Source organism: Plectropomus leopardus, chromosome 10 (genome assembly GCF_008729295.1).
Source record: "Plectropomus leopardus isolate mb chromosome 10, YSFRI_Pleo_2.0, whole genome shotgun sequence".
Classification (NCBI taxonomy): Eukaryota; Metazoa; Chordata; class Actinopteri; order Perciformes; family Serranidae; genus Plectropomus; species Plectropomus leopardus.
The window spans coordinates 9,563,455-9,589,357 of NC_056472.1; the positions used below are offsets into that span (position 1 = coordinate 9,563,455).

The following is a 25,903-nucleotide window of genomic DNA, read 5'->3' on the forward strand; positions in this document are numbered from 1 at the left end:
TGAATAGTCTCTTTGGCAGCCAGCTTTAAAATGTGGATGGTACAGTGGAAACATAGACTAAACTAAGACAAAGTAGTCTTTGTATTCTAAGAAAAAAGGAGTACTGGATTTATTTTATCTCATAAGCACTTATCTTTTGTAGTTTTTTTGTTGTGAGGCAAGACAGATAGGCAGTCCTTTTAAGATGTTCAAATATTTGTTTGGCTTTGCTCTGAAATCAGAGGATTATGCTGTGTATAGAAGTGGGCACATGCATGTGAAAACAGCCTATAGAGCAGTGATTCATGTGCTTTTTTAAACATAAATTGAACAAGTACATAGAAAATGATGGGATAAGGGACTGTACTAAAGTTTTCCTTTTAATGCTGTAATTTTCTTCAGAATTCCTTTATATACTTAAGTCCTGGGACCCACCTTCTGGTCGACACCCTGTTGTTAACAACACCCTGTCAAGATTTAAAGAGGAAAATAAACAGCGTTCATGCCCTTTAGCCAGCGTCATAGCAGGTTGTCTGTGTTTAACTCATTCCAGCAGTCAAAGCAGCAGGGGGTCTTTGATATTGACAGTAATGACTTCACAGGGATTGTCAAAACAAACACAGTACTTGAAATGTTAATGGCGGCATTTAAAGAGCAGTAAATGTCCGGAGCCCCTTCTCCACCTGTGGCAGTCCTGCGGGAAGATGTGGCTTATCTGCAGTCTGAGATTTGTTCTTGGGATGGCAAAGCAGTGGTCTCCAGCTGTGGGTCCACCTCCACAATACAAACTGCACCATTTACATTATTAGATCTACTTTTCTCTCCACCAAAATTACACTTAAACACATGACCACAGTACATTTTATATCAGTCCTTCTCTGTTTTGCCAGAAGGAAATTGCTGTTGCTCCCTAGACTGTTGGCTGTAACAGCCAGTTAACTCTTTCAGAGTCATTAAACCAGTGGTGCCATTAACTTAAGAAGGTAGGGACTGGTTTTAAAGAGATAAATTGTAGGTCCTTATAATGTGGCTCAGTTGATGCCAAAACATTCAGACCGTCGTTTATCCCTTTGTAACTAGAACAGATTAAAAGCAGGTTAAAAGACTTTCCATGTCTGGAGAACAGAATGATTTCAAATTGTGAGAAGCACCAGATCACTTTTCAGCTTTAGACAACTGGAAAGGATGGTGAAAACACACTCAGACATGGCCTTCAATCATTTTAAGTCATAGTGAGCACAAAAGAAGAACTGTTGAATAGAAAATTTATTATGAGACAGAAATCTCATATCTTTTGCACATAATGTTTGGCTGTAATGCTGGAAGACATGAGCAAACCAGTCATCATTCAAAGAAAGACTGTATTTTATTCACTGACTAAGGCTTTGAGGAATATAAGCTTGAGGAATAGAAGCTTGATCTGCATTCATATTGAATTTATCACACATCATTTTTGAATTTTAGACCAAAAATGCCTCATCTGCGACATGTAAAGAGAAAGATTTTTAGGATTACTGACAGTGTAAAACCATACAGCTTGTGTGTATTTCACCAGCCCTTACTCTAATCATATAAAATGACAAATGCTGCATTTTAGCTGCATGGTACAGCACAACTCTACTCAACTCTTTCTTGGTTTTCCGTTTGCATTTGTGAATAGCACCTGGAACTTTTTTTGGTAAACTTTTCTTGGTCAAAGTTCAAGGCAAGCTGAGCTGATATTAAAAGGTGGAGTAAAAAACACTGCAAAAACTGACTGGTCGAGGAGAGTCGTCATGAAATTGTCACTTGAAATTTGTGAATCATAGGATAGCAAAGGAATGACCTGCCCTGCTCTCCCTCGGATTGGCTATTACACATTGCCTTCATTGGTTTGATTGGTTAGGTTTAGGCAAAAGGAGAAGGATAGGTTGAGGTTAGAGGAGGTGGTAAGCCAATGAGAGCTGGAGTACGGCAGAGGAAGGCGGGCCATTCCTTTGCTACCCAGGGAAGTACAAATTTGCACACAAGACAGCCTGCACAAACTTGTTATTTTTAAATAGCTAAAAGCATCAATAAAGGAAGCAATTCTTCAATTTACATTACTCAAATAAAAAAAAAAAAGTGCACTACGCCATACAATTGACAAAGTAGTTGCAGATGAAAAGATGCAGCGAGTGTAGGCATTGAAGATGATGTCATGGCTTGTCCTGCGTACTAGCTATGGCAATCAGCTAAAAATCCTGCCTACTCTTAAGAAGATACTATTCTCAGTGAAAAACAAATTAGAAAAACGACCTCGTACCAACTGTGAGTTAAGGAGAGCCGAGCCGTATCATACAGTAGAAATGAGACAAGAATTGGCTTGAACCTCAGGCCTGGACCCTGCAAATCTCCAACCAATGGCCAGGTATTTCACTATTCTATACCATTTCCTGAAAATATCCAGCCCCTTTATATTTGCCCCAAGACTTTTTGCATAGCAACCAAACCAAGTCCAAATGCACATTACTCTCAGAAACAAGATGGTCTGGTTCTGCTCCAGATTCTACCTGAATGTTCAGTCTGGGCTCCAAGACAGCAGATCCCCCCTTTACTCCACCTCTGTACCCTATATGGAGAGTAAATCTGATATATAGGCATGCATGCATATCAACTTTGCTCCTCTAGCTTTCCACAAAACAGTTAAAATCAGTCTTGTAGTCTGCAACTGACTCATCTGTTTCTACATTAAATGCTAGTTTTTGCCACCGTTGTAAACTCGAGGGTTTCTTTGTGAGCCCTGCTGCTGTATTCCATCCTGTAATTTGGATACAGGTTACAGAAGAGGTTAGAATTTGCACTAAAATAGCCATTGATGTGATATGGTCCCATATTACCAAAAGCATATTCTTTTCACTGTGCACCCAAACACACACTCATAGATGTAGATCTATTCCTGTCCCTCCCACCTTCCCAAACTTTACATCTTTCCTGATTTAAAAACTACTCTCTCTTTCTAATTACTGGAGGACATATGGCGAACACACACAGTCATTGAATACACACAAAGACACAAGACAGCTGTTTCTGGCTTTAAGCCCTGGAAAATCTTCTTCTGCTCTACGGACACAGGTGTTCTGTGGTGGTTGTATCCTCTATGGCCTGGTGTAGTAATTGTAGGGTAGAATCTTTGATCTCAAAGGGGGATCATTCATCATGGTGTGTTTGTGTTTGTGTTTTTATCTCGTTGCCAGTATGCACCACTTGTGTAACTAACAACACTGCATGATGTGTTCATTTGTATTTGGTTGCATGTTAGATCATTTTCTGTGTTGCTTGATTTGTGTTTTGTGTTATTAGTTTGTTCCAGTTTTTCCCCCAAATTGTAAACTTTTCTATTTCAGTGTCAATCAGATCCAGGCATACTAGCATGTGCTTTTGTAACTGGTTTTGCTCTGTGTTTTCAAGCCCATGAGGAAGTGTGCACAACTAGTGAGGGGGTGATGTACCGCGTGGGAGACCAGTGGGACAAACGGCACGATGTTCTGGGTCACATGATGAGATGCACCTGCGTCGGCAATGGCAGAGGCGAATGGAGCTGTGTTGCCTACTCCCAGCTTAAAGGTGTGTGTGTGTGTGTGTGTGTGTGTGTGTGTGTTAGGTTACACACAGGAAGAAAAGGTGATTTAGACTTGCTGTTGCAGGAGTGTTTGTGTCATTATGTGGGTTATATGGGGGGTAATAATTAGAGTAAAATTAGAATCCTCTGAGTGAAGAGGTCAAAGGTCATGCGTAATATAATCACTCCCCTGCCAAAAGGTTAAAAATGAGCCTGCACACCTGCACTTAATGAGCCTCAGTTGCACCTGCAACGCCCTCTCTCACACACACACACACACACACACACACAGAACATGTGCGAAAGTGAGATCAGAAAAGAAGTCAATTTTTTTTTTCTTCATGTCATTGCATGTTTTTAAATATCTGTTTGTTTGTCTGTTGCAGATCAGTGTATTGTGGACAGTCTGACCTATGAGGTGAACCAGACCTTCACCAAACAACACGATGAGGGCTACACCATGAACTGCACCTGCTTTGGACAGGGACGTGGTCGCTGGAAGTGTGATGCCATTGGTGAGTTTACCATTATACAGGTTTACATCTTACAGACTGAACCACTTTGTCTGCGGTCCTTCAGTCTCAACCATGACTTGTAAATACTAATATTTGAGGGGAGGAGCGTTTGTGCCAGCTCTAGTCGGTAGTCCCTGTTAAAATATCTGGTTTAATGTGACTCTTCCCTCAGATCAGTGCCAGGAGCCAGAGACGAGAGCCTTTTATCAGATCGGAGAGTCTTGGGATAAAGTCATCCAAGGAGTCATGTACAAGTGCTATTGCTATGGCAACGGCATTGGAGAGCTCAGCTGCGAGCCCCAGCAGTCCTACCCTGGTAAGATTTTAAATTTACATTAGGGTTTGGCAATGTAGTGATACTCTATATACTATAAGACAATATTCATTTGTCAACCATCAAAGCCTTTTCTCTTGAGGCAATGCTTTTGACATATCTGGTTGTAAAAGGCCTAGCAGTTCCTTCATGCAAAGTTTCCACCTCGCTCAGAGAAATGAATGTGTCTTATTATACAAACTAATGATGGCAGGGGCCATACACAAGGACAAAAAGTCACTTTATTTAAAGAAGACTAAATAGATAGATGGAACACAAAAGTGACAGAAGACAAAATGCTTTTCGAAATTTAGCCTACATCAATGTTGCAAATCATGATTCAATATTATCACAATACTTACACTACGATACAGTATTATTGTGATTAGAAATGTGTTGCAATATGCTGAGCATTTGGATAACATACATTGCAAAACACATTTTTTTTCCAAAACATAATTTATTTTCCTAAAGTAAAACTTTGTCAGAATGTGTTATTTTCTAATAAGATGAAGAAGTTTTCAGTCCTCTCATCCCCCTTCAGGCATTTTTATTGCAGCAAACTTGATCTTGTGGATTGAAAAAGCAATTGATTTAGTCACTCTAGTATGCTACCAAAAATGTAATTATTTGGATTGTATTCAGTTATACATTATTCATACTTCTGATATTAATCATTTATATTTTTAAAAATTGATACTTGACGTCCATGCATCGATACATTCTTTTCCAAGCAAAAATATTGCGTCGTATCAACCCCCCCCCCCCTTAAGGTATATTGATATTGGCACATGAAACTACATATACTGTGTTACAGGGTTTTATTCATGCAAATCCCCAAATTTGCTTGTTGTGCTTGTCTCTTACAATGTTGACTTTTTTCATGTTTTTTTCACATGGTCGGCTTTTTCAGCGGAAAACGTCCTGTCCTTCAACTCCTGATCCTGTTTCCGTCCCTTGTGATATTTTATTATGTTGACTGCTGTTTTGTTAGGTGGCACCTCTGGTGATCTATTTTTAGTGTTGCTAAGTTGTCAAAGCTTGGGGTCTGTAAATAGCCAGGTTGATAGCTATGTGGATTCTGGTGTTGTACGGAGTAAAGATAAGAAAACATGTCCACAGTTGCTGTAAAATAGATATTTAATCCTAAAATAAGAATGTGTTCAGATGGTAAAATGAGCTCTGTTTAAAAAACGCACTCTAACCCCCGCAGTGCAAAATATTTGTTTAAGTCACCTCGAAAATGAGGCCCTTGACTTTGATGTGAAACAGCCAGAGATGGGAGGGGGTGTGATTTCCTCTTTTACAGATACACCCCCTACCCTCTGCCTTTGTTCTTGCTAGCATGTGGTCCATCCCCTGTGCTGTTGCCACAGCTGTACAAAACACCACAGTTGCACACCTCCCCGTCACACACACCTACAGCATGCACACCTTTAAAGCCTGCTAAACAACAGTTTCCAATTTTGTGGATTTTAGCAATCACTTTAAATCTAAACTCATGTCTGACAGTTTAAGCCCTTAGCCACTATAATTTAGAATAAAGTCACGCTTCATTACACAACATTATGCAGCCTTGATGGTTAAGGTACCTCATACCTGCTGACCTGAAACCAAGCTTGGCTAGACGGCTCCACTGACTTTTTACAAAAAAAAAGCTTTCTCTGGACTTTGTCTTGACTTTAAGTTTCTTCTTCTCTTTCCCACGTGATACAAATGTACATATATTTACTATTACATTTTACATAGAGTGAGGTTGTTAAGCTGTGGTAGTGGAAACAGAACTTGAGGCTCCAAAAGTCTTATGTAAAGGAACATTTGAACTATTACTTGTTTGCTCTGTGTGTGAAGCAGGTTGACGGGAGATACAAAATGTAGGGCAGTATTCCTCTGTAAGTGGCTATAATAGCAACCAGCTGTGAACTTGCTCTGTGTGTGTGAGTGTGTGTTTGTGTGTGTGTGTGCTTGGGCATACAAAGTACAGCATGCTAAGATTTAAGGGCAGCAAGAGGCAAATCCAAGTCAGTTGGCTCCCTGAGTAAAACACCATAAAAGGTAAAAATGGAAAACCCAAGTGAAGGATCTTTCAAGGGTTTTCACAAGTCTCAGATTTGGCACTACATTGATAAGATCGTCTAAAAAATGTTGTTTTCTTTTCTGTGGTTTGCGTTTATCTCCCCTTGTCTGGAGTGTAATTAAACCTTTAATCTTTTGGGGCATTTCTTATTGTTAGGATGACTCTCAACATTACTCCCCTTTCCTGTGGTCCTTATCACCACCTGCATATGCTGCACATATCAAGAATGAATGTTGTGTCTGCAAAGTAAAGGGGTGCATGTGTTTGTGTCTGCTTCTACGCTACACAGATGTGTGTATGTAACACTGGGAGTTTTTGTACATGTGCACATGCAGTATATCCACTGCAAGTGTGCATCCGTTTTCATTTGCGTCCCACATCTGATTCTGTGTAACCCTTACCCTCGCCAGTGGCCTGTGGGTCTGTGGGTCTGTAATAGGCAGTAATTGGTCCCAGATTGTTTTTGAGGTTTGTGTATCTGCTAGCAACTTCTGGTTAACCGAGCCACTTGCTCAGAAACTTTGATTACAGGTCTGCTATTTGGAAAAGTGGTCAGAAAACCTCAGTTCTTTATAGAAGCTACCAGTTTCTATCAGCACAGCTTATGTCAGGAGTCTGCTTGCCACATTAATTCTGTTTACATTAAAGATGACTTGATACCCTTTTGTGCATTTCCGAAAACAGCAAAGAGACTAAAATTTTCAGCTGTGCTGATATATTTTTTTCTTTCTCTACTAGGTCTTTTTTATATTCAAATTGTATGTTCTGTGAATTGTCTGATAAGTTGATACACTTGAGTGTAGTCTGACACTTTTTGCAATACAAATCTCAAGTTTATCCAGAGGTTGTAATTACACAATACATGTTTGAGCTCCCAAGAACTTATCACTGTGATGTTTTCCAAGGAATCCACTAACATATGTGCGTAGACAGTTGATGAATGTTGTTTAGCACCGTGCCCCAAAAGTTGAAGAATTCAGTTAAGAAACATCAAAAATTGGGTTTGTTGAACTGAAAGGGGCTTTTACAGCACATTAATTTCATGATTTTGTATCATCCTTTTGGCTGTATCGTTTTCCCAAGGTGTTTTCTTGCACTTTTTTATTGCTTCCAACTTTTTTTATTTTTAACGTGCTTTTGTTCGTGGATGCTTGTTGTTTATAGAACTTGGCTGTTTTCTGTGATGCTTCTGCAAGTGTTTTTAAACTTTTTTATCACATGACATCATACAAGTGCTGCCATGCAAAAGCCTATCATTATAAAAAATGCTGCATTGTTCAGATAGTGAAAGGATAGTTCAGATTTTGTGAAGTGGGTTTTATGGGGTACTAAACAATAGACAGTTGATTACAATAGATGCAAGCTTGCATGCCCTCACTTTGGAGAAACAGGCTGTAGTCTGACATGTAAGCCAAGCAACAAAATGTATTTTAGCCACCTAAAAGTCTCAGCTAAAAACCTGAAAAAAACAACTATATAATTTTAAGTGTGCGCTAGAATATTTTCACAGCTTTACCTTCATGACAGTGGAAATGAAGCCATTATATTGCTTTCTTCAAAGCCACACTCCATTGAGAAAAAAAAATGTAATTTTAACTCTTTTTAGTTTTATTAAGTTTGCTGCAGCAGTGTTAAAAGTGGAGGACCTGAGGTTACAGATTAGATGAGATTAAAGGACAGTCTGTCAAAGGTTTAAGAACAATGACACGGGGAGCTGTTTTCACCTTGAAATGAATCCGCTATATTTGCACTTTTTATTTCCTCTAAATGCTGCTCTTTTACAAATTCCTGGAGCAAAATAAGTCAGTTCAAGAGAACAGAGAAGGTTAGAAAACATGCTGACATGGAGAAAGTTAAAGAAAAGAGAAAGTAGAGTAAAAGACTTCTCTCTTCCAGCTGTTGAAATCTGGGCTGGAATCTGACACAGACTTGATAGTTTTCCCTCACTCTATCTGGTCAGGAGAACACTGCTGCACACTTACTGTTGTGTTGGGTTATGTAAACTGTAAGTTTCTGAAATTAAGAGAAGAGCCAGTATTTCACCATGTTAGCTTTTGCGTCTGCTTGCCAAAGTTAAGATTTAACTATGATAATAGATATCTACATCATTGAAAGTGTCTCCTTTTGTCTGTTAAAGCTGTGCACAATATCACATTATGATGATATTTTTACAGTGGACGGTGAAAGTGCTGGTCTGTTTTATATAACAGCTCACCCCTCTGTCTTTGTTCTTCCTCTCTCAGGTGGCAATCGTCCAGTCCAGGTCATTATAACTGAAACTGGAAACCAACCCAACTCCCACCCTATTCAGTGGAATGCCCCATCGTCTGCTCACATTACCCAGTACATCCTCAAGTGGAGAGTGGTGAGTTTTCTGAATGAGCCTCACAAAGAAACAATGATTCTTCTTGCTTATCTCTCCACTGGATCTCATGCAAAGCTTTAAAGTACATTTGCTTGTCTTATTTTTTAATAACATTTTACAGAAAAACACTCATAACCCATGGAGAGAGGTGACAATCCCTGGCCATCTGAACTCCTACACCATCTCTGGTTTGAAGCCGGGCATCACCTACGAGGGTCAGCTAATCAGCGTGTTGCGGTTTGGAGCCCAAGAGGTCACGCGCTTTGACTTCTCCACCAATTACGGATCATGTGAGTTGAAGTAGTTGACAGATCTCAGTGCTGGTGTAGTTGCTGCGCTGTTTTGAAACCTAAACAAATTGACTAGATTTCTGTCAGAAACATAGGAAGAAGGCAATGAGCAAAATGACCCCAAAATTAATAAAAAATGTGTAAAAAGTACGAGGAAATGACCTGAAAATTAGCACAACCCCACCCCCATCAAACAAACGAAAAAAGCAAACAGGAAAGTAAAAAAAAAAAATAAGAAATTGAGTAAACGGGTTCTGGGTTCAAAGGGTTAACCAACAGTGTTTTCCATTTATTTGGCTACTTTTGTTTGTTTTTTTTTAATTCTTTTTGTCTCCACTTTAATTTTATTTAACCAGGAAGTCCTCACAGAGATTTAAAACCTTTTTTTCCAAGAGTGTCCTGGATAGTGTTACCAGTTCTGATTTCAGAGGCAGCAAGTAACCAACTCTCTTATTTTCCATATGTGTCTCTCCTGTAGTAGCGACATCACATGGCGAGACCACCCAGCCTCCGCCTGTGGTTGACATCTCTGAGTCGGTGACCGAAATTACCTCCAGCAGCTTTGTCATCTCCTGGGTTTCCGCCTCCGACACAGTTTCTGGTTTCAGAGTCGAGTATGAGCTCAGTGAACAGGGACAGGGAACTGGACAACCCCTGGTGCTAGGTGAGTGTAGATATACAAACTGACCTGAATATACATATACAGAAATGCAGTTGGGTTTGTGTGGATGGTGGCAAAAATATTATGCATTGTAATTTGGTCTGATGTCAAAAGATATTGCTTGAAATAAAACAGTTTTATTTATCTGCTTTAAATTGTATGAAAACCGATGTCTAATGCGGCCCATTTTTTCCTATCAGATCTGCCCCATACAGCTACCTCAGTGAACATTAATGAGCTTCTACCCGGCAGGAAGTACACTATCAATGTCTATGAGGTTACAGATACCGGAGAGGACAACCTCATTCTTACTACTTCACAAACCACTGGTTAGTAGGCATACACACACACACACACACACACACACACACACACACACACACACACACACACACACACACACACACACATACACACACACACTTTTGTCCCATTATATATTCTCATTTCTCTTCTCTGATCTTTCCTGTTCTCACAGAAGTTACAGCTACTACACTTATATGTTTGAAATCCCAGACCTGCAGGCAGCCTAATGAACATGTGCCGGTGGACTATAAATCAAATGATCCAGTAAAAAAAAAAGGCAGTGGTTGTAATTTTCCTTCTCACACTTACACCTCATTTGTTCCATAGCACCTGATGCTCCTACTGAGCATGAAGTGGAGGAGGTGGGAGAGAGCTCCATAGTGATCAGCTGGGAAAAGCCACTGGCTCCCATCACTGGTATGACTACCAAAATATATTGTGTTGAACCCCTGCCACTTCATTCGTAAAATACGCACAATGAACCGTGTGGTCTCTTCTTCCATGCAGGCTATCGTGTCATCTACACGCCGTCGGTAGAGGGTGAAAGCACAGAGCTGACTCTCCCCGACACGGCGACATCTGTGACTCTGAGTGACCTTCTACCTGGGAAGTTGTACAACATCAGTATCTACGCTGTGGAGGACAGCCTGGAGAGTGAGCCAATCTTTGTACAGGTCAATACTGCTGGAGATCCACTACCAGGTAAAAAACAGAGATTTGTGAAACAATGGAGACCTGATTGTTATTTGGAGAAAGGTGAACTCAGTAGGCCTGAGTGCTTTTTCATTTGTGCATGTGATAGTGTCAGGCAAACTTAAAGGTCCCATTTTCTGCTCATTTTCAGGGTTATACTTGTATTTATATGAGTTAATGTTAAAAAAACACACTATTTCTCTCATACTGGCTGAATATACCTGTATTTACCTTCTTCAGTTTCTACCTGGAGTTGTGACATCACAAATTCACCTTAGTCCTGACGGCTCACTTAAAGGCACAGTTTTTAGAAACAGACTGTGTGCATTTTTTTGTGGGTTGAGCAGTTTAATACTTTAACAGTATTTACATTGCACTTATACCTGCTTTTTTTATTTAAAAAACAATAGGACATTTTACAAAATGGGACTTTTAAGACCAGTTGAATGGATTATAGGAGAAGCAACCCTCAATACCTTGTTGTTGTTTTTTCCTTAAAAGTACACCTTGCTTCTATGTCTGTATATCAGCACAAATCTTTTTCTGTGTACTCCTCTAGATAGCCACTGTATACCTACAAAGTTGGAAGTGTTACGGTCTAGGATTGTGTTGGTCTGTAATTGGTTTAAAAAAAGTGACTTCCAAGACATTAAAATGTTTATGGGAGAAAATTTCTGGCACTTTAAAAGCACCCAGATACACCCTCCAGATACTATGAAAATGATTAGAGCAAACATGCAGAGTAATACAGCATGGGAAAGTCTGTCCCTTGTTTCTGTTAGCACCAGCAGTCAGTGTGCATTGACCAAAAATCTGCCTGCTTAGGTGATTTTGATCCTTAAATATCCTCATCTGATCCCAGGTCCCCCGTGCTCTGCTGTATGTTCATATGAATTTGACTTATTGCTCTTGTCATAAGGGCTCCCTCCAGAATCAATCTGCAAGTCATCCTGTGGCCTCGTCACTGATCTATGTAGAAGTTTCCAATTCCTAATACTAGAAGTAACGAGTTTTCCATTGGAAAGTGAAGTCATTGAGTTCACAGCTGTTGCACCCTTATTCTGCTTCACTGAAGTTATGTAAAACTTTTTGGTCTGCCAGGCCGAACATGCTGTTGGGCCAGTAGAGCAGATGCTTGAAAAGTGTGTGTGCTTGTTTGTACAGCCTGTGTGGTAGAACATTGACCTAGTTGAGAGCGTTTGCTGCCATCTTTGGACAGATGAGTAAATCCCCCCTGTGCTGCAGCAGATGTGCACTATGACAGAAGGACCAAGACTGCTGTCTACACATAAGATGTATGAGCTGCATTTATCACTGGCTTGGGTGCAGAGCTGTTGCTAACTTTAAACATGGTCATATAAAAAAGAATATCATTTACATTATTTAGAAAATGTTAAAGCATTTAAAATGTTTAAGTTTCCACATCACCTGATTGGATGTGCTTTAAAAGATCAGCTGCAAACACATTTGAAGTTCAAGTAATCTGCACTGTGTACAGCAGCGAGGTGTAAAATTAGAGCGATGTGTAACGCCCAAGAAAGGAATCACAAGTCTGCGCACCAGGGCTCTGCCCAATGGAAAATAACGGCTAAATGTAGAGCAAAGCATTGTGCTGTAGTTAAGTTACTTTGCGTCTACACTTTAGTACATATATCACAGTTCCAAACATTTAAGCATCTCAACCTTTCATTTTTCTTTAAATTCTTTTTTGTCTTTCCTCTCTGCTTGGTCTCGTCAAGAAACATGTCTCTCCTTTTTTTTTGCACTTTGTCCAACTTGTCTTTACTGCTGTTTACTATCTAAGGGTGTTGGCATGTGTCCTGTCAGCCAGTCTGTCCAAAATATGTAGCAGTGTAATGATTTCCCTTCCTTTCATGTAGAAATTGTATTATAGGCCTAATATGTTCATGTCTATATGAAGCAGCGTGGGTTTTGATCTGTTACATAAAAGCCAATGCGTTGAATGATATATGAGTAAGAGTTCTATTTAAATCAGTTTTTTTTAATCACTTGCATGATAAAAACACAGCCATGAGGTCATGGAATTGACTTGAATTTCTTCATACGTTATCTTGTTCAGCAGATATTATTTCAAACACAACCAAATGAGTTCTTCATGATATTGTCTGTTTAAGGTGGTAAAAGGGGTCAACTTTAACCCTTACACCATGAGGAGCCCTGTCATCTAAATAGATGTCAAAGAGTTAAAATTTTTATGCTGTGTTTTGGTTTTTTCCATCCACAGAGGAGGTTTCATCCCCCACAGACCTGCAGTTCTTTGAGGTGTCAGATAAAAAGATCGTCCTGACCTGGACTGGCCCAACTGGTGCCGTCACAGGTTACCGGGTCACCGCCATCCCTGTCGATGAGTCTGGCTCTCCGCAGAGAGAGATGACTCTGCCTGTCAGTCAAAACTCCTACATTGAAGTTTCACATCTCCAGCCTGGAACACTGTACCGCTTCAACGTCTACGCCATTCACAACGGAGAGGAAAGTTTACCACTTATTGGCGAGCAAACTACGAGTGAGTATGACAGATGCCCTTCAAGGGAATAACTGTGCAAACAAAAATCGATCTTTGCAAATGGATTTTCACAGTGAAATAAACTAAACCCTGTTTATTGATGTCTCTCTTTTTAGAGCCTGATGCTCCCACGGATATCCATTTTGCCAACGTGACTGAGGACAGTGCTGTGATATTGTGGTACGCCCCCCGTGCCAAAATCACAGGCTACCGGCTCTTCCTCACTGTGGAGGGCTCCACCCCCAAGCAGCTGCGCCTGCCTGCCCGCCTTTCTGAGTACACCCTCCTCAACCTGAAGCCTGATACACAGTACACTGCTACACTACACGCAGAGCAAGACAACACACTCAGTGTTGGAGAGACAGCTGTATTTAACACCAGTGAGTACCTGATGCATTTCAAAAGTGGTTAATGTTGTGGTCACTGAGGGTCCATGTGTTTTGGAACTCAGAGCCAGCATAGGGTTGGACTGATGACTTGATATTTATTTGAAAAAGTGAGGGTACACTTTTATTATTCAGAGATTTTATAGTATCATTTTACAAGTGGCATGTAGATTACCCACACAAAATACTGCCATTGGTCATCTTATAATTAATCCGAAAATATTAGTAGTAGTGGTTTTGCCCATCAAAAACCAATATTGGTCATTTAAAGGGATGGTTCAGATAAGGTATTTATACATTGTCAGGTTATTAGCCTCAGTTGTGGTGGTTTGCAGAAGTAACGCCACAGAAGCAAGACAATGTATGACCATGGACTAAAACAGCAGCAAAACATATTTTCACCACCTTAAAACTAATATGTAGAAAATTTTACTGTTTTTTAAAATTTGAACTATTTCTTTAAGGTGAGTGGAGGATACTGGCAATGTGGATACAGTTGATACAGTTGGGGTTCTTGTGACCAAAACTGATCAGAACATACTTTTTTACTCTATGTGTGTTTGTAGACCCCCCGCTGGGCAACGCTCCTCATTTCAGCACTGATGTGACTGACACCTCCATTGTAATCTCCTGGACCCCAGTTCCCCGTGTTGGATACAAGGTACACATATAACGTGTTTTTTTTATGTCCCTTAAAATGAACAACTGGACTGTGTTACTGACTTCAGAAACAAACTGTTTCCTGTCATTGTCTGTTAAAAGCACTTTCTCGTTACTCTTGGTTAACTGTGGGCCCCATTGTTAGAGTTAGATAACATGGGAACTACAAACCTCAGAGTTAAATCTGATTGGCCAGAATATGTCACACTGTGGATGAGAATGTTCTCCTGGCTTTCCATGTTCTTGGGAAAACATTGACCTCTGACCTTTACCTCCTGTACCCCCAACCCATGCTTTGCTGTCTGCTGTTTCCTGACACTGTGTGCATTTATCTTTCAGCTGACAGTCCGTCCCAGTCAAGGCGGCGAAGCCCCCAGAGATGTGACCTCTGACTCAGGAAGCATTTACATTTCTGGTCTGACTCCGGGAGTGGAGTACACCTACAGCGTCCAGCCAGTTATTAACGGCCATGAGCAGGGGACTCCAATCACACGCCGCGTTGTCACCCGTAAGAAGAAACCGATGAATACTGACTCTTTTGTTTTTGTCTTTTTCTTTTATTTCCTACTGTTTTATTTGCTCCTATAATGACTTCTATTTATGTATCTTTCACTCCTCCTTTTCTTCTTCATCTCCAGCTCTGTCTCCTCCCACTGATCTGAATCTGGAGTCTAACCCAGGCACCGGAGAGCTCACAGTCCAGTGGAACGGGGCCAGTACTCCAGGTACAGACACACCTTCATACCCAGGTGTGCTCTGAAAACAAAGGATTAAAACATTGCATTGTTGTTGTTTCTCATCAGTGCATTACCTCCTTGTTCTTCCTCTCATTTCCCACCCCATGTTAAACTTTTTTTCTCCCTTTCTTCTAGATATCACTGGCTACAGAGTGACGTGCACTCCCACCAATGGCCAGCAAGGAAACAGTGTGGAGGAGTTTGTGGAGGCAGGGCAGAACTCCTGCACCCTGGAGAACCTCAGCCCAGGAGTGGAATACAACGTCAGTGTTGTTACCGTTAAGGATGATATGGAGAGCACTCCTATATCAACCACCATTACACCAGGTGAGTAAGAGGTCAACTCAGAACCCTGCGGTTTCAATGGGTTTTTGAGAAGAAGGTATGGATGTTCATCATGAGAAAGCCAGATGACCCCTACTTTCGGGAACTCTTGCTTGACTTTCATGATAATGTTGGTGGACATGGAAGAAAAAAAACTGTCTCCATTTTAAATTAACACATTATGTTGAAAGCTGTTAAAATAACACATTAGCTCTCAACACTGAACAGATGCTAGCTCTGGTGTTAGCGTCGCTGCTCTAACTTCGCACCAGCAGCTGAGGGATTATACAAAACAGCACCAAGAGACTGTTTTGCAACACTTATCTTATATTGCCTGTATACAAAACTGTGCAAAAGTCTTAGGCCACCTTAAATTATTTATTATTAATTAGTTGTTATTATTATTATTAGTTATTTTAGCAAGGTTATAATGATCATGCATATGTATTTATCAATAGTGTTTTTAATAAAACACAACGAGGACATACAAGAAATATGTATAGAGCATTAAAAACACAGATTTGTAAGGAAAAAAAGCTTCTACAGGTTAAAGTTGCAAGTAGTTAGTGTGACCTCCCTTTCCACTTAGCATGTCTTGAACTCTCTCAGGCATACATTATGGGATTTACATTACTACTCTTCTGGTAGACTAGGAGATTATGTAAGAAAACTTGCTAAAACAACAAATCTATGGTGGTCTACAACTTTTGCACGGTACTGTATATTTGAAGCATTTTCAATGGAGCCGCTTCATTGAACAACAGATAAAACCTCACTAGATGGTAAAATACCTTGAAAAGCAGCCTTGCATTAGTTCTTCCATTGGTGTGAGATGTTGAATATCTTGCCCAACTGGAAGCACTGACCCCTGCTCCTGTCTTTTTGTCTGCTGGTTTCCTCTTTCTGGCCCTTGTGTCAAACCCCTTCCGTTTCCTTCCACCTTTGCCCCGTTTGTTTGTTTTTTCTGTTGTCTTCTATCTTTCTTCCCTCTCCCCTTCCCTCCAATCCTCTTCCCACCTACCCAGAAGTCCCACAGTTGACAGACCTCACTTTTAAGGACGTAAGCGACACCACAATCAGTCTCCGCTGGTCACCGCTCAACACCACAGCCGTCACTGGTTACAGGATCACGGTTGTGGCGGCCGGCGAGAGTGTACCCATCTTCGAAGACTTTGTCCTGCCAACAACTGGTCAATATACTGTCTACGGACTGGAGCCCGGCATCGACTATGACATTAGCGTGATCACTGTGACGGAGAATGGCGAGAGCGAGCCCACCACAGTCACTCAGCAGACCTGTAAGAACCACAGCACCAAAAACATTTCTTAACTACTTATATCATCACATTTTCTTATTGGAGGAGCCATTTAGTTAAGAATACCAAATTATCCTTCAGGTTGGCAGATTTGAGCTGCCAGCAAGGGCGCCACAAATCCCATTGTGTGTGCTGAGTTATATAATGTAATGAGGTTCTTATGAAGCTGAAGACATTGTGCTTCAAAGAAAACCCTCTAAGTTGCTGATGTAATTGCACAGCATGCTTTGTTGTCAGTTTAATAATGTTGTGTGTGTGTGTGTGTGTGTGTGTGTGTGTGCGTGTCTGTGTGTACGTGAGTCTGTGTGTACGTGAGGACCATCTGGTTTTAGTTGCTGGCTTTAATCATACTGAGGCTCATTTTGCCCCCTAATGCAAACACTGCTTGTTCTCTCACTTTTAAGATGTCGTAAAACTTAAGATGGATTTATACTGACACACACTGAAAACACAGACGCTTCTCTTAAATAGACGCTATTATGAATACTTTTCTCTTTTAGCAATTTTGTTGTTTTCTTGTTTCTTTATTCGGATCTATTTTTTTCTCCCCTTATTTTCAACCTTACTCTCTCAGAATTATTCCAGTCCTCTGGAGAACTCTCACTTGAGAACTTATAAATCTTAAAAAATCAACCTTTTGAGTACATTCTGAATCAAGCTGCTCTATCTTTTTTTTTACTTAGTTTTTAAATGTTTCAACAGCTCATGCAATCGTATGCACAATTTTTCCCACACTTTTTTTATGTTTTCTCCGCTGCATCCACTTAAACCAGATATGATTTAACATTGTCATGGCAGGGCCCCACTCCTATTGAATGAGTGTTTTTTTTGAGTCTCAAACTGCTTTCTCTTTTCAATAGCTGTACCGGCACCAACTGATTTGGGCTTTGGCAAAGTTGGGGCAGACAGTATGGAAGTCACCTGGGTCGCTCCCCATGTCCCCAACCCCGCTGACATCAACAGCTTCCTCATCAGGTACGAGAAGAAACAAAAACAAGCTCTTTAAGCTCAGTATTGTTTATTCAGATGTTCTCTCCAAGAAACTGATTTTAGTATACCCACATGTAAAAAAAAGAAAATACAAATGACCACCCATTTTTGGTCTCCTTATTATTCAGGTATCATCCCATCGACGATGAAGATGACAATACAGAAACCAGCGCAGGAGGCAGGAGTAACAGCGTGGTGCTAAGGAGTAAGTTAGAGCAAAAACGAAAAAAAAAACACAATGAAAAACAGACTCACAAACAATTACATTTGTATTTATGTCTTTTTATTACCGTCCCCAGATCTGCTGCCTAACACTGAGTATCTGGTGAGCGTTGTGTGTGTGTATGAGCAGAGAGAGAGCTCGCCCCTCGTTGGCACCCAGAAAACAGGTGAGTCTAATATGATTGAATGTAACAATAGGAGTAAATTAGTTTAGAAATAGGTATAAAATAAGCTTCTTTTAAGTGCACAGATGCTATACATGTTAGTATTTGGGTGATTTTTAAAAATGTTTTACCTTTTATGATTAAGAAGTTTTTTTGCATCCTTCTCTGTATCTCCCAAATTTTTCCAGCCCTGGATTCACCAGTTGGTCTGCGTTTCTCTGAGATCCTCACCAATTCCTTCACCATCCACTGGCTTGCTCCCCAGAGCAAAATTACCGGTTACCGTATGCGTTACCAGATGGCCAGCGGTGGAAGAACCAAGGACGAGAGGCTGCCCCCATCCAGGAACCACTTTACCCTGACAGGACTCACGGCAGACACTGAATACTTAGTCAACATCTTCGCAGTGAGCGGGACTCAAGAGAGCTTGCCGCTCAGTGGAAAACAGAAGACAAGTACGATCCTGATTTAACATTTGATTTCTCCTAGTAACTAACCATTTTATCATCATCATGTTTATTTATTTTTCTTTGTGTCTCTTCACTCGCTCTTTCTCCAGTCTCTGATGCTCCCACAGACCTGGAAGTGCTCGACTCCTCCCCCACCAGCATCACCGTCCGATGGGATGCCCCACCCGTCACCGTGCGCTACTACAGGATCACTCATGGAGAGTCCGGTGAGTTAGTAATGATGAGTTAAAACATTGCTTTGATTTGACTTTGTTATCTGTATGTATTTTTCCTTTTTCTTCTAGTTCAAACAAGGTTAATTAAATATGGAAACTTTGTGTCTGGAGTTCTCTGAGTATTCAAATGTTGATTTTTCTAACATTGATCACATTATTATTTTTTATCCAGGAGGTCACAGTAACCCTAAGGAGTTCACGGTGCCTGGCTCTCAGTCCACTACCACAATCAATAACCTGAAGCCTGGGACTGACTACACTATCACTGTCTACGCTGTGACCGGTAGAGGAGACAGCCCTGCTTCTAGTACTCCCATCTATGTCATGCACAAGACAGGTACACACACAGACACACACACACTCAAAGGAAAAACTCAGTCGCCATTTTAGTGTTTGTCCTTCATCCTCAAGTTTCCTACTTCACTTGTCCATGCTTTGGTCCTAGGTGTTGACTCTCCCTCTGAAATGGAGGTGATGGACGTGAAGGACAACAGTGTCACAGTGAGGTGGAGCCCTGCTCAGGGCCCAATCAAAGGATACAGGGTGACCGGGGTGCCCAGGAATGGACAGGGGCCGTCTTTCACTGAGGTGGTTGCTCCAGGTAAAGTGTTTGACCAGACACCCCAGGATGTAGTGCTTTGACACCATTTCAAATCTTGATTAGCTATAAACTTGTTCTGGTTTCTCATTTTGTTTTTAGAAAACTCTAATGCCCCCCCCACATTTTTGTATTCTTTCTTCTCTTTTCCAGACCAGACAGAGATTACTTTCTCAGGACTAATGCCCACAGTAGAATATGTTCTGAGTGTTTACGCTCTTGGACAAGATGGAGAGAGCTCTCCACTGGTGGTGAATGCTCTAACAAGTAAGGTTTTACACTTTCTAGAAAGCCAATTGTGAAATATTGTTTGCCAGTCTTTCAGTGATTTTAAAAACAACCTCCCGTCCTCTTCCCTTACCTCTCTAACCCGTTGCCACCCTCTTTCTGCTCTCATCACCTAGATGTCGATCGCCCCAAGGACCTGACCTTCTCAGACATCGACTCCACCTCACTGCGGATCACATGGGACAGTCCTGAGGGCATTGTCACATCTTACCGAGTCTTGTATTCAAGCTCAGAGGAGGGTGAGAGAGAGCTACACCCTGCTCCCCGAGGAGACGCTGAGTCTGCTGTTATCTATGGTCTGCAACCCGGCACTGAATACACTGTGAAGGTCATCGCTGTGCATGATGACACAGCCAGCACACCACTGGTCGGGACACAAGCTACAGGTATAGAGGGAAATTAGATCTAGATAATATATATTCGAGGTGAAAAAAGCACAAGTTAAAGTTCAGAAACAAAGCAGAACATTTTTGGGTGCATTATATTAAGGTGTATTATCCCAACTTGACAGTATTTGAGCACCTTCCTGTGCAGATACTGTTCGTTCTGTCGTCAGTAACCACATTTTTCTGTCCTCTTCCCAGCCATCTCATCACCAACCAACCTCCAGTTCTCCCAGGTTGGCCCTACCTCATTCACTATGCGCTGGGCTGTGCCGGGTCAGGAAAATCGACTAACTGGCCAATCAGGGCTCACAGGCTACCGTGTGGTGGTGAACCCAAAGAACAAGAGTGGTCCTACTAAGGAGATCAACTTGGCCCCAGACACCACAGAGGCACACATCACTGGACTCATGGTGAGTGTGGGTCTGTTAGTCTGAATGAAGGATCCAAATTTGTTCTCATGTCTGGAAAAGAAGTTCTAAGTGAGTGTCAGTGCAGTAACACTACAGTATGGTGTTTTTGCACACCCTGACCTTAAACATTAAACGTCTCATATTGTAGAAGTCAGTTTTCCATTTCTGGTTTGATTATAAAGCAAGTATGTGTGATATATAAATACTGTGAAAGCATTAAAATGCTCAGTCTACACAGGAGTGCACACTGTCCCTTTTAAGAAACTATCACTTTAAACAAGCCGTCAGGACTTCTGTGAAGTTGTGATGTCATAACTCTACTATATATAAGAAGAAACTGCTGGTGCAGTGCTGTTAAAAGTCATTCCCAGCTGCAATGATGAAAGCACAGATGTGGAAGAGCCAGAAACACTGTCCAATCAAAGCAGACTGGCCTTTTTCAGGAGGGAGGCTTAAAGAGAATATGAATACAGGTATATTGAGACAGACGATATTAGAAACATGCGTTTTTTGAAATTTTAAGTATGTAAACAAGTTCTGGTAGAAACTCAAAATACAAGTTTGAACCTGAAAAGTAGCATAATAACGGAATTTTTTTAGTAATTTTAACCTGGCTTCAGGGTTGCTTTTCCAACCTTCCAGATACCAGTTGGTTTAACGTATGTTATTGGATGTGAAAATGGACATGCAGAAATGTCTGTCGTAGCAAATGTTGTCCCTTATAGGATCTTCAGTGTATTGCAGCAATAGCAGAACTAATGCATATTGTGCAGCTTTCACTTCTTTCAAAGTGTAATATTAGGCAGGTTTATAGCTGTGTGTACACATGCACACACATTGAATCAGCAGCCAGTAAACTCAGTCCTGTGAATACTGCACAACACTGTGAGAGACTCAAGTCTTTTATTCTCTTTTTTCTCTATCTCTTTTAGGTTGCAACTACCTATGAAGTTCAAGTTTATGCCTTGAAAAACTCTCTGACCAGCAGGCCAGTCCAAGGAGAGGTCGACACTCTGGAGAGTGAGTTTGTAACTCATACACTGTGATATTCGGATAAATTATCACATTGTTTTGATACACACTGTTATGATAGCTCTTGTGTTTTGCAGAAATTCACCTTTGTGTTTCATTAAAAAAATATGACAACATAATGACTTTCTCTCCCTTCTCATCTACCTCAAGACATCAGCCCCCCTCGTCGTGTTCGTATCTCTGATGTTAAGGACTCTTCCATCACCCTGACCTGGCGCTCCAAGACAGAAACCATTTCTGGCTTCCTGGTTGAGGCCACACCCACCACCTCCTCTACAGGCTACATACCCATTCAAAGGACCATTGGCCCTGACGCACGCTCATTCACTATCACAGGTTGGTAAAAATTTGCAAGCATTAATATATACAAAAGCGCATTGCGTAAACCCAAAACTGCAACAATAATGTTAAATTCCATGTAATATAATTTATCTTGAAATTAGATTATTAGTATTACTGCACAAAAATGTCACTAATCTGTTACTGTGTGTTCACCTTCAGGTCTGGAGCCAGGCACCACTTACAAGATCAACATGTATACACTGAAAGGAAACGGACGCAGTGCACCTCTCACACTCACTGCCACCACAGGTAGCCATCAGTGTATCCTACAGAGTCAGTCATGAGTAATGCATTACTTTGATTATGAAATGTTACATCTTTGCTAGGATGGCATGTAAAATGTTTATTTGTGTATATGTAATATTTGCAACAGCAAGACTTTTTTTTTAGATTTTTTAGAATTAATTAGAGATAGGGTTTTTTTAGAATAAAATGTCACAAACTTGTATTGTTATATTTTTACCCTCTTTGGTTTTCAGATGGACAAAATTCAATGCATACAAATCAGTATTTTGGTACTTTGCTGATGTTATTCTAGGCTCCAGTATTAAGTGGAGTGTATAAAATAGCATGCATCTGAGGTTGTATGAATGCTTAATTGCTTGTCTGTCTCTTCCAGCCAAACCGGTGGTCATTCCTCCCACCAATATCCACTTCACCTCCCTGAACCCCAACAGCATCTCTTTCACCTGGGAGCCATCACGCAGTCCAGGGGTCACTGGATATTATGTCACCTATGAGGAGGCCGGTGGTTTGCCTCGAGAGATCATCCCCAGACCCCATGCAGGCCAGAGCTATGCCCTTATCAACGGTCAGTGTGTAGCATGAGATTTACAAAAGACACAAACATGCATTGATGATAAAATGTGGAAAATGTCCATAACTTTTTGTGTATTCTGTTGTGTTTGGCCACAGGTCTGAAACCAGGAACTGAGTACGTCATTAAGATTGTGGCGCTGCAGAATGCTTTGAGAAGCACACCTCTGGTGGGCAAAGCCAGAACACGTAAGTTAACATATCATCTGCCTGCTAGCAAACTATAGATCTTACATTTTTTTATTAAAGTGAGGGTTGACCCTGTGTCAAATTTGTTTAAAATGGTGTGACAATTTCAAAAGGCAGTCTGTATTTTACCTTCCTCTCTCATTTTGGAGAAACTAGGCATTGGATATTTCTCTAGCAGACAGAAACTGTATCCCTGTCATCCTCACAGCGTATTAATTTTCAGTATTACATATACATCTGCCTATGTAGAATAATAAAACAAGCTTCTCTCCCCACAAAAATGTTTAAAAACTATAGAAGACATCATCATGGGCTGTTTTTATATTACCCACTTTTGGGGATTTTGCCAAAAGTTGCACTTATTGGGTGACGTAATCTTAATACTTTTAACTCTTTTCCCTGTTACTTGTTTTTAACTACACCAGACATGTACAGCAGTAATTATTAAGTAATAGGTAATATTGTCCAGGTATTGCAACATAGCTATACTGTGCTGCCCTCTGTGGGCCTAAAGTAGAATTACAGCATATAGCCCTTGATATTGATTGTCATTCATATTCTTCCCTATTAAACACGAATGCCAAAGTGTGGGAAAGCGCTCCTGAGAAAATTGCTCTTCTCAGACAGAGGGTCAGTGAAATAGCTAGGAGAGTCTCAAACCACATTTTTTTTCATTATAGCATTACCATGACAATAAAAATTCAGCTTGACGATCTGTGAATTTGTTTGGTCCTGCTTGCCTTTAACAATTAGCATATATATGCCTCTTGTCTAATCAGAGCCAGCTACAGATCATCAGCTGTTGGTACCCGAGCTGCCACAGCTTCCTGTTCCTCACAGACCCACCACAGACATCCTGGATGTCCCAGAGTCCTTCAATGACAAGATGTAAGAACTTGCATACTGAAATTATTAATTATCAATGAATTGATCCATTCATTGATCCATTTGCATACCTTCTTATAATTCTTTTTATAATTCTTCTTCATTTATTCCATGTCCAGTTTTGACACCAACCATGTTCACCTGGCTGGTACCAGTGGCCAGAACCAACCAGGCCAGCAGGGTCAGCACATCTATACTGAGTACCAGAGTCTAGGCCCCAATCACGGACTTCATGGCCCCTTCAGTGGACCAAAAGAAGGCCAGAGGCCGACTCTTAGGGAGCCCCTTATCTATATTCCTGTAGCAGGCCCAGATGGAAACAGAATACCCTTGGTCAAGGTGTGTAAAACTTAAATAATCTGTTGTAAATCTAATGTACCTTATAATTTTGTTACAATACTGTTTTTAGAATTTTATATTAGTCCACTCTCAGTTCGATTTTAATCTTAAATTTACGATTTTAACTGACAACAAACAACAGGCAAAGAGAAACTGAATGAAGGTAAAAAGTCTGATCTGATCTGAAAAAACTTCCAACATAATCTGTTCTATCTTTGAAAAAAGTGGATGTCTAAGATACATAGTTTTAGTACAAGAAGATCTTCTTTATTCTTTGGAAAAATACTGAACTTGACCAGAAGCTACATCACATCTGTTGACGCTTTAATATTTAGAGAAAAACTCCCGCACAATGTGTAGCTTGCAGACATTCTTATTGAATGCAACTTTTTCAGTACCTGACCTTCATCAGGCCTTATAGTGAAATGTCACATCAAAATAATGATTTTTTTTGCAAGTTTGACAGTGTGTGGGAGTTGTGTTCTGCTCGCCACTACGCACCTGTCTGGAAATAGATGTGCAAAGTTTTGTTTTTATTTCTTTAATATTTAATATCAAAGTGTATATGTAACATTTTGGGGGAGTCTGTGATCTTACATCATTTCTATACTGTTTATCCTGTAGGTGAGCGATGGTCCCCTGCCAGGTCTTGCGTTCGGTTTCCCTGACAACGAAACAGAATTGCCCCAAGAAGCACAGACAGTCACAACCATCTCTTGGTCTGGCATTCCTCACACATCAGAGTATGAGGTCTCCTGTAATCCTATTACACACCAGGAGGAAGGGGGCTTTCAGGTATACACACACACATTGTCACACACACTCGGATAATTACAGGTGTAGGTCTAAGGACCTCCTATTAACTTTGTCTTTCTTTATATAGATGCGTCTCCCTGGCACCTCCAACAGTGCCACACTGATTGGATTGACATCAGGAGCCTCCTACAATGTGGTAGTGGAGGCCATGAGGGGCGGGGCTAAAGAGAAGGTTTTGGAGGAAGTCGTAACTGTTGGCAATGCTGGTATAGTACTCCACACTGATGTTGTTTTAGTGTGATCAATTTGATAAATATAACATTTAAAATGACAGAGCATATTGTGTGCGTCATCTGTCTTTTTCATGGTAAATCACATCATTTTTTTTTCTATTTTAAACACATCTGTTTCTTCCTTCCTGTAGTTCCAGGTGACATCCCCATCACCACCAATCGGGATGTGTGTTACGACACATTCACACAGACCTACCACGAGGTCGGGGCAGAGTGGGAGCGCATGTCTGAGACGGGCTTCAAGCTGTGGTGCCGCTGCCTGGGGCTGGGCAGTGGTCATTTTAGATGTGATTCATCCAGTGAGTGGCTTAATAACCCCCATCCCAGCATGCTTTTTCTAATGCTTATGCTAATTCTATGTGATGTACTCATGAGGAATTTATAGGAAGAAACAAATATATCATGAACAAAACTTAAAAGGATTGTTTGGACTTGTGCGGAACACAAAACATTGAATACACTTTACATTATGCACCATAAATTCCTCAGCTACAGTTCAACAACCATAGAACTGTGCGGTTCTATGTGGAGCAACACGCAGTCATACAATGACAGCATGGGCAGCTTTAGCAGTAGTAACTAGATCGTTTACAGATGATAATTTCTTTATTATGTATGAGTCTGTCTGTAATCTGCCCATGTTAGTCTCTCTGCTCTGCGTCTGTAAACTGTGAAAGCATTAGAGTAACTGGCCGGTGTCAGTCTCAGTTCTTTGTATTGTCTACATAGCTAACATGACAATACCAGAAACTGAGCTCAACATCCATTCACCACTGTCTTCA

At 40.8% G+C, this 25,903-nt stretch overlaps 1 protein-coding gene across 4 annotated transcripts in view; it reads left to right on the forward strand.

Moving 5' to 3' along the window:
- Positions 1 to 25,903, forward strand: part of fn1a (fibronectin 1a) — a 36,635-nt gene that overhangs the window by 7,583 nt on the left and 3,149 nt on the right. For 2 of the 4 annotated variants that reach the window (XM_042495300.1, XM_042495301.1), the window contains exons 10-45: positions 3,409 to 3,564; positions 3,946 to 4,074; positions 4,247 to 4,390; positions 8,708 to 8,829; positions 8,951 to 9,119; positions 9,598 to 9,783; positions 9,981 to 10,109; positions 10,414 to 10,503; positions 10,594 to 10,788; positions 13,025 to 13,303; positions 13,420 to 13,683; positions 14,256 to 14,350; positions 14,689 to 14,857; positions 14,988 to 15,098; positions 15,222 to 15,413; positions 16,436 to 16,708; positions 17,587 to 17,701; positions 17,845 to 17,921; positions 18,016 to 18,105; positions 18,291 to 18,557; positions 18,662 to 18,778; positions 18,960 to 19,124; positions 19,233 to 19,388; positions 19,539 to 19,652; positions 19,790 to 20,059; positions 20,258 to 20,469; positions 21,402 to 21,489; positions 21,652 to 21,837; positions 22,003 to 22,092; positions 22,463 to 22,654; positions 22,759 to 22,848; positions 23,628 to 23,736; positions 23,853 to 24,072; positions 24,697 to 24,867; positions 24,956 to 25,094; positions 25,253 to 25,420. In XM_042495300.1, the coding sequence (XP_042351234.1) occupies positions 3,409 to 3,564; positions 3,946 to 4,074; positions 4,247 to 4,390; positions 8,708 to 8,829; positions 8,951 to 9,119; positions 9,598 to 9,783; positions 9,981 to 10,109; positions 10,414 to 10,503; positions 10,594 to 10,788; positions 13,025 to 13,303; positions 13,420 to 13,683; positions 14,256 to 14,350; positions 14,689 to 14,857; positions 14,988 to 15,098; positions 15,222 to 15,413; positions 16,436 to 16,708; positions 17,587 to 17,701; positions 17,845 to 17,921; positions 18,016 to 18,105; positions 18,291 to 18,557; positions 18,662 to 18,778; positions 18,960 to 19,124; positions 19,233 to 19,388; positions 19,539 to 19,652; positions 19,790 to 20,059; positions 20,258 to 20,469; positions 21,402 to 21,489; positions 21,652 to 21,837; positions 22,003 to 22,092; positions 22,463 to 22,654; positions 22,759 to 22,848; positions 23,628 to 23,736; positions 23,853 to 24,072; positions 24,697 to 24,867; positions 24,956 to 25,094; positions 25,253 to 25,420 (5,739 nt within the window). The remainder of the gene's footprint in view (positions 1 to 3,408; positions 3,565 to 3,945; positions 4,075 to 4,246; positions 4,391 to 8,707; positions 8,830 to 8,950; positions 9,120 to 9,597; positions 9,784 to 9,980; positions 10,110 to 10,413; positions 10,504 to 10,593; positions 10,789 to 13,024; positions 13,304 to 13,419; positions 13,684 to 14,255; positions 14,351 to 14,688; positions 14,858 to 14,987; positions 15,099 to 15,221; positions 15,414 to 16,435; positions 16,709 to 17,586; positions 17,702 to 17,844; positions 17,922 to 18,015; positions 18,106 to 18,290; positions 18,558 to 18,661; positions 18,779 to 18,959; positions 19,125 to 19,232; positions 19,389 to 19,538; positions 19,653 to 19,789; positions 20,060 to 20,257; positions 20,470 to 21,401; positions 21,490 to 21,651; positions 21,838 to 22,002; positions 22,093 to 22,462; positions 22,655 to 22,758; positions 22,849 to 23,627; positions 23,737 to 23,852; positions 24,073 to 24,696; positions 24,868 to 24,955; positions 25,095 to 25,252; positions 25,421 to 25,903) is intronic. The other 2 variants (XM_042495302.1, XM_042495303.1) reach the window with 1 other exon arrangement.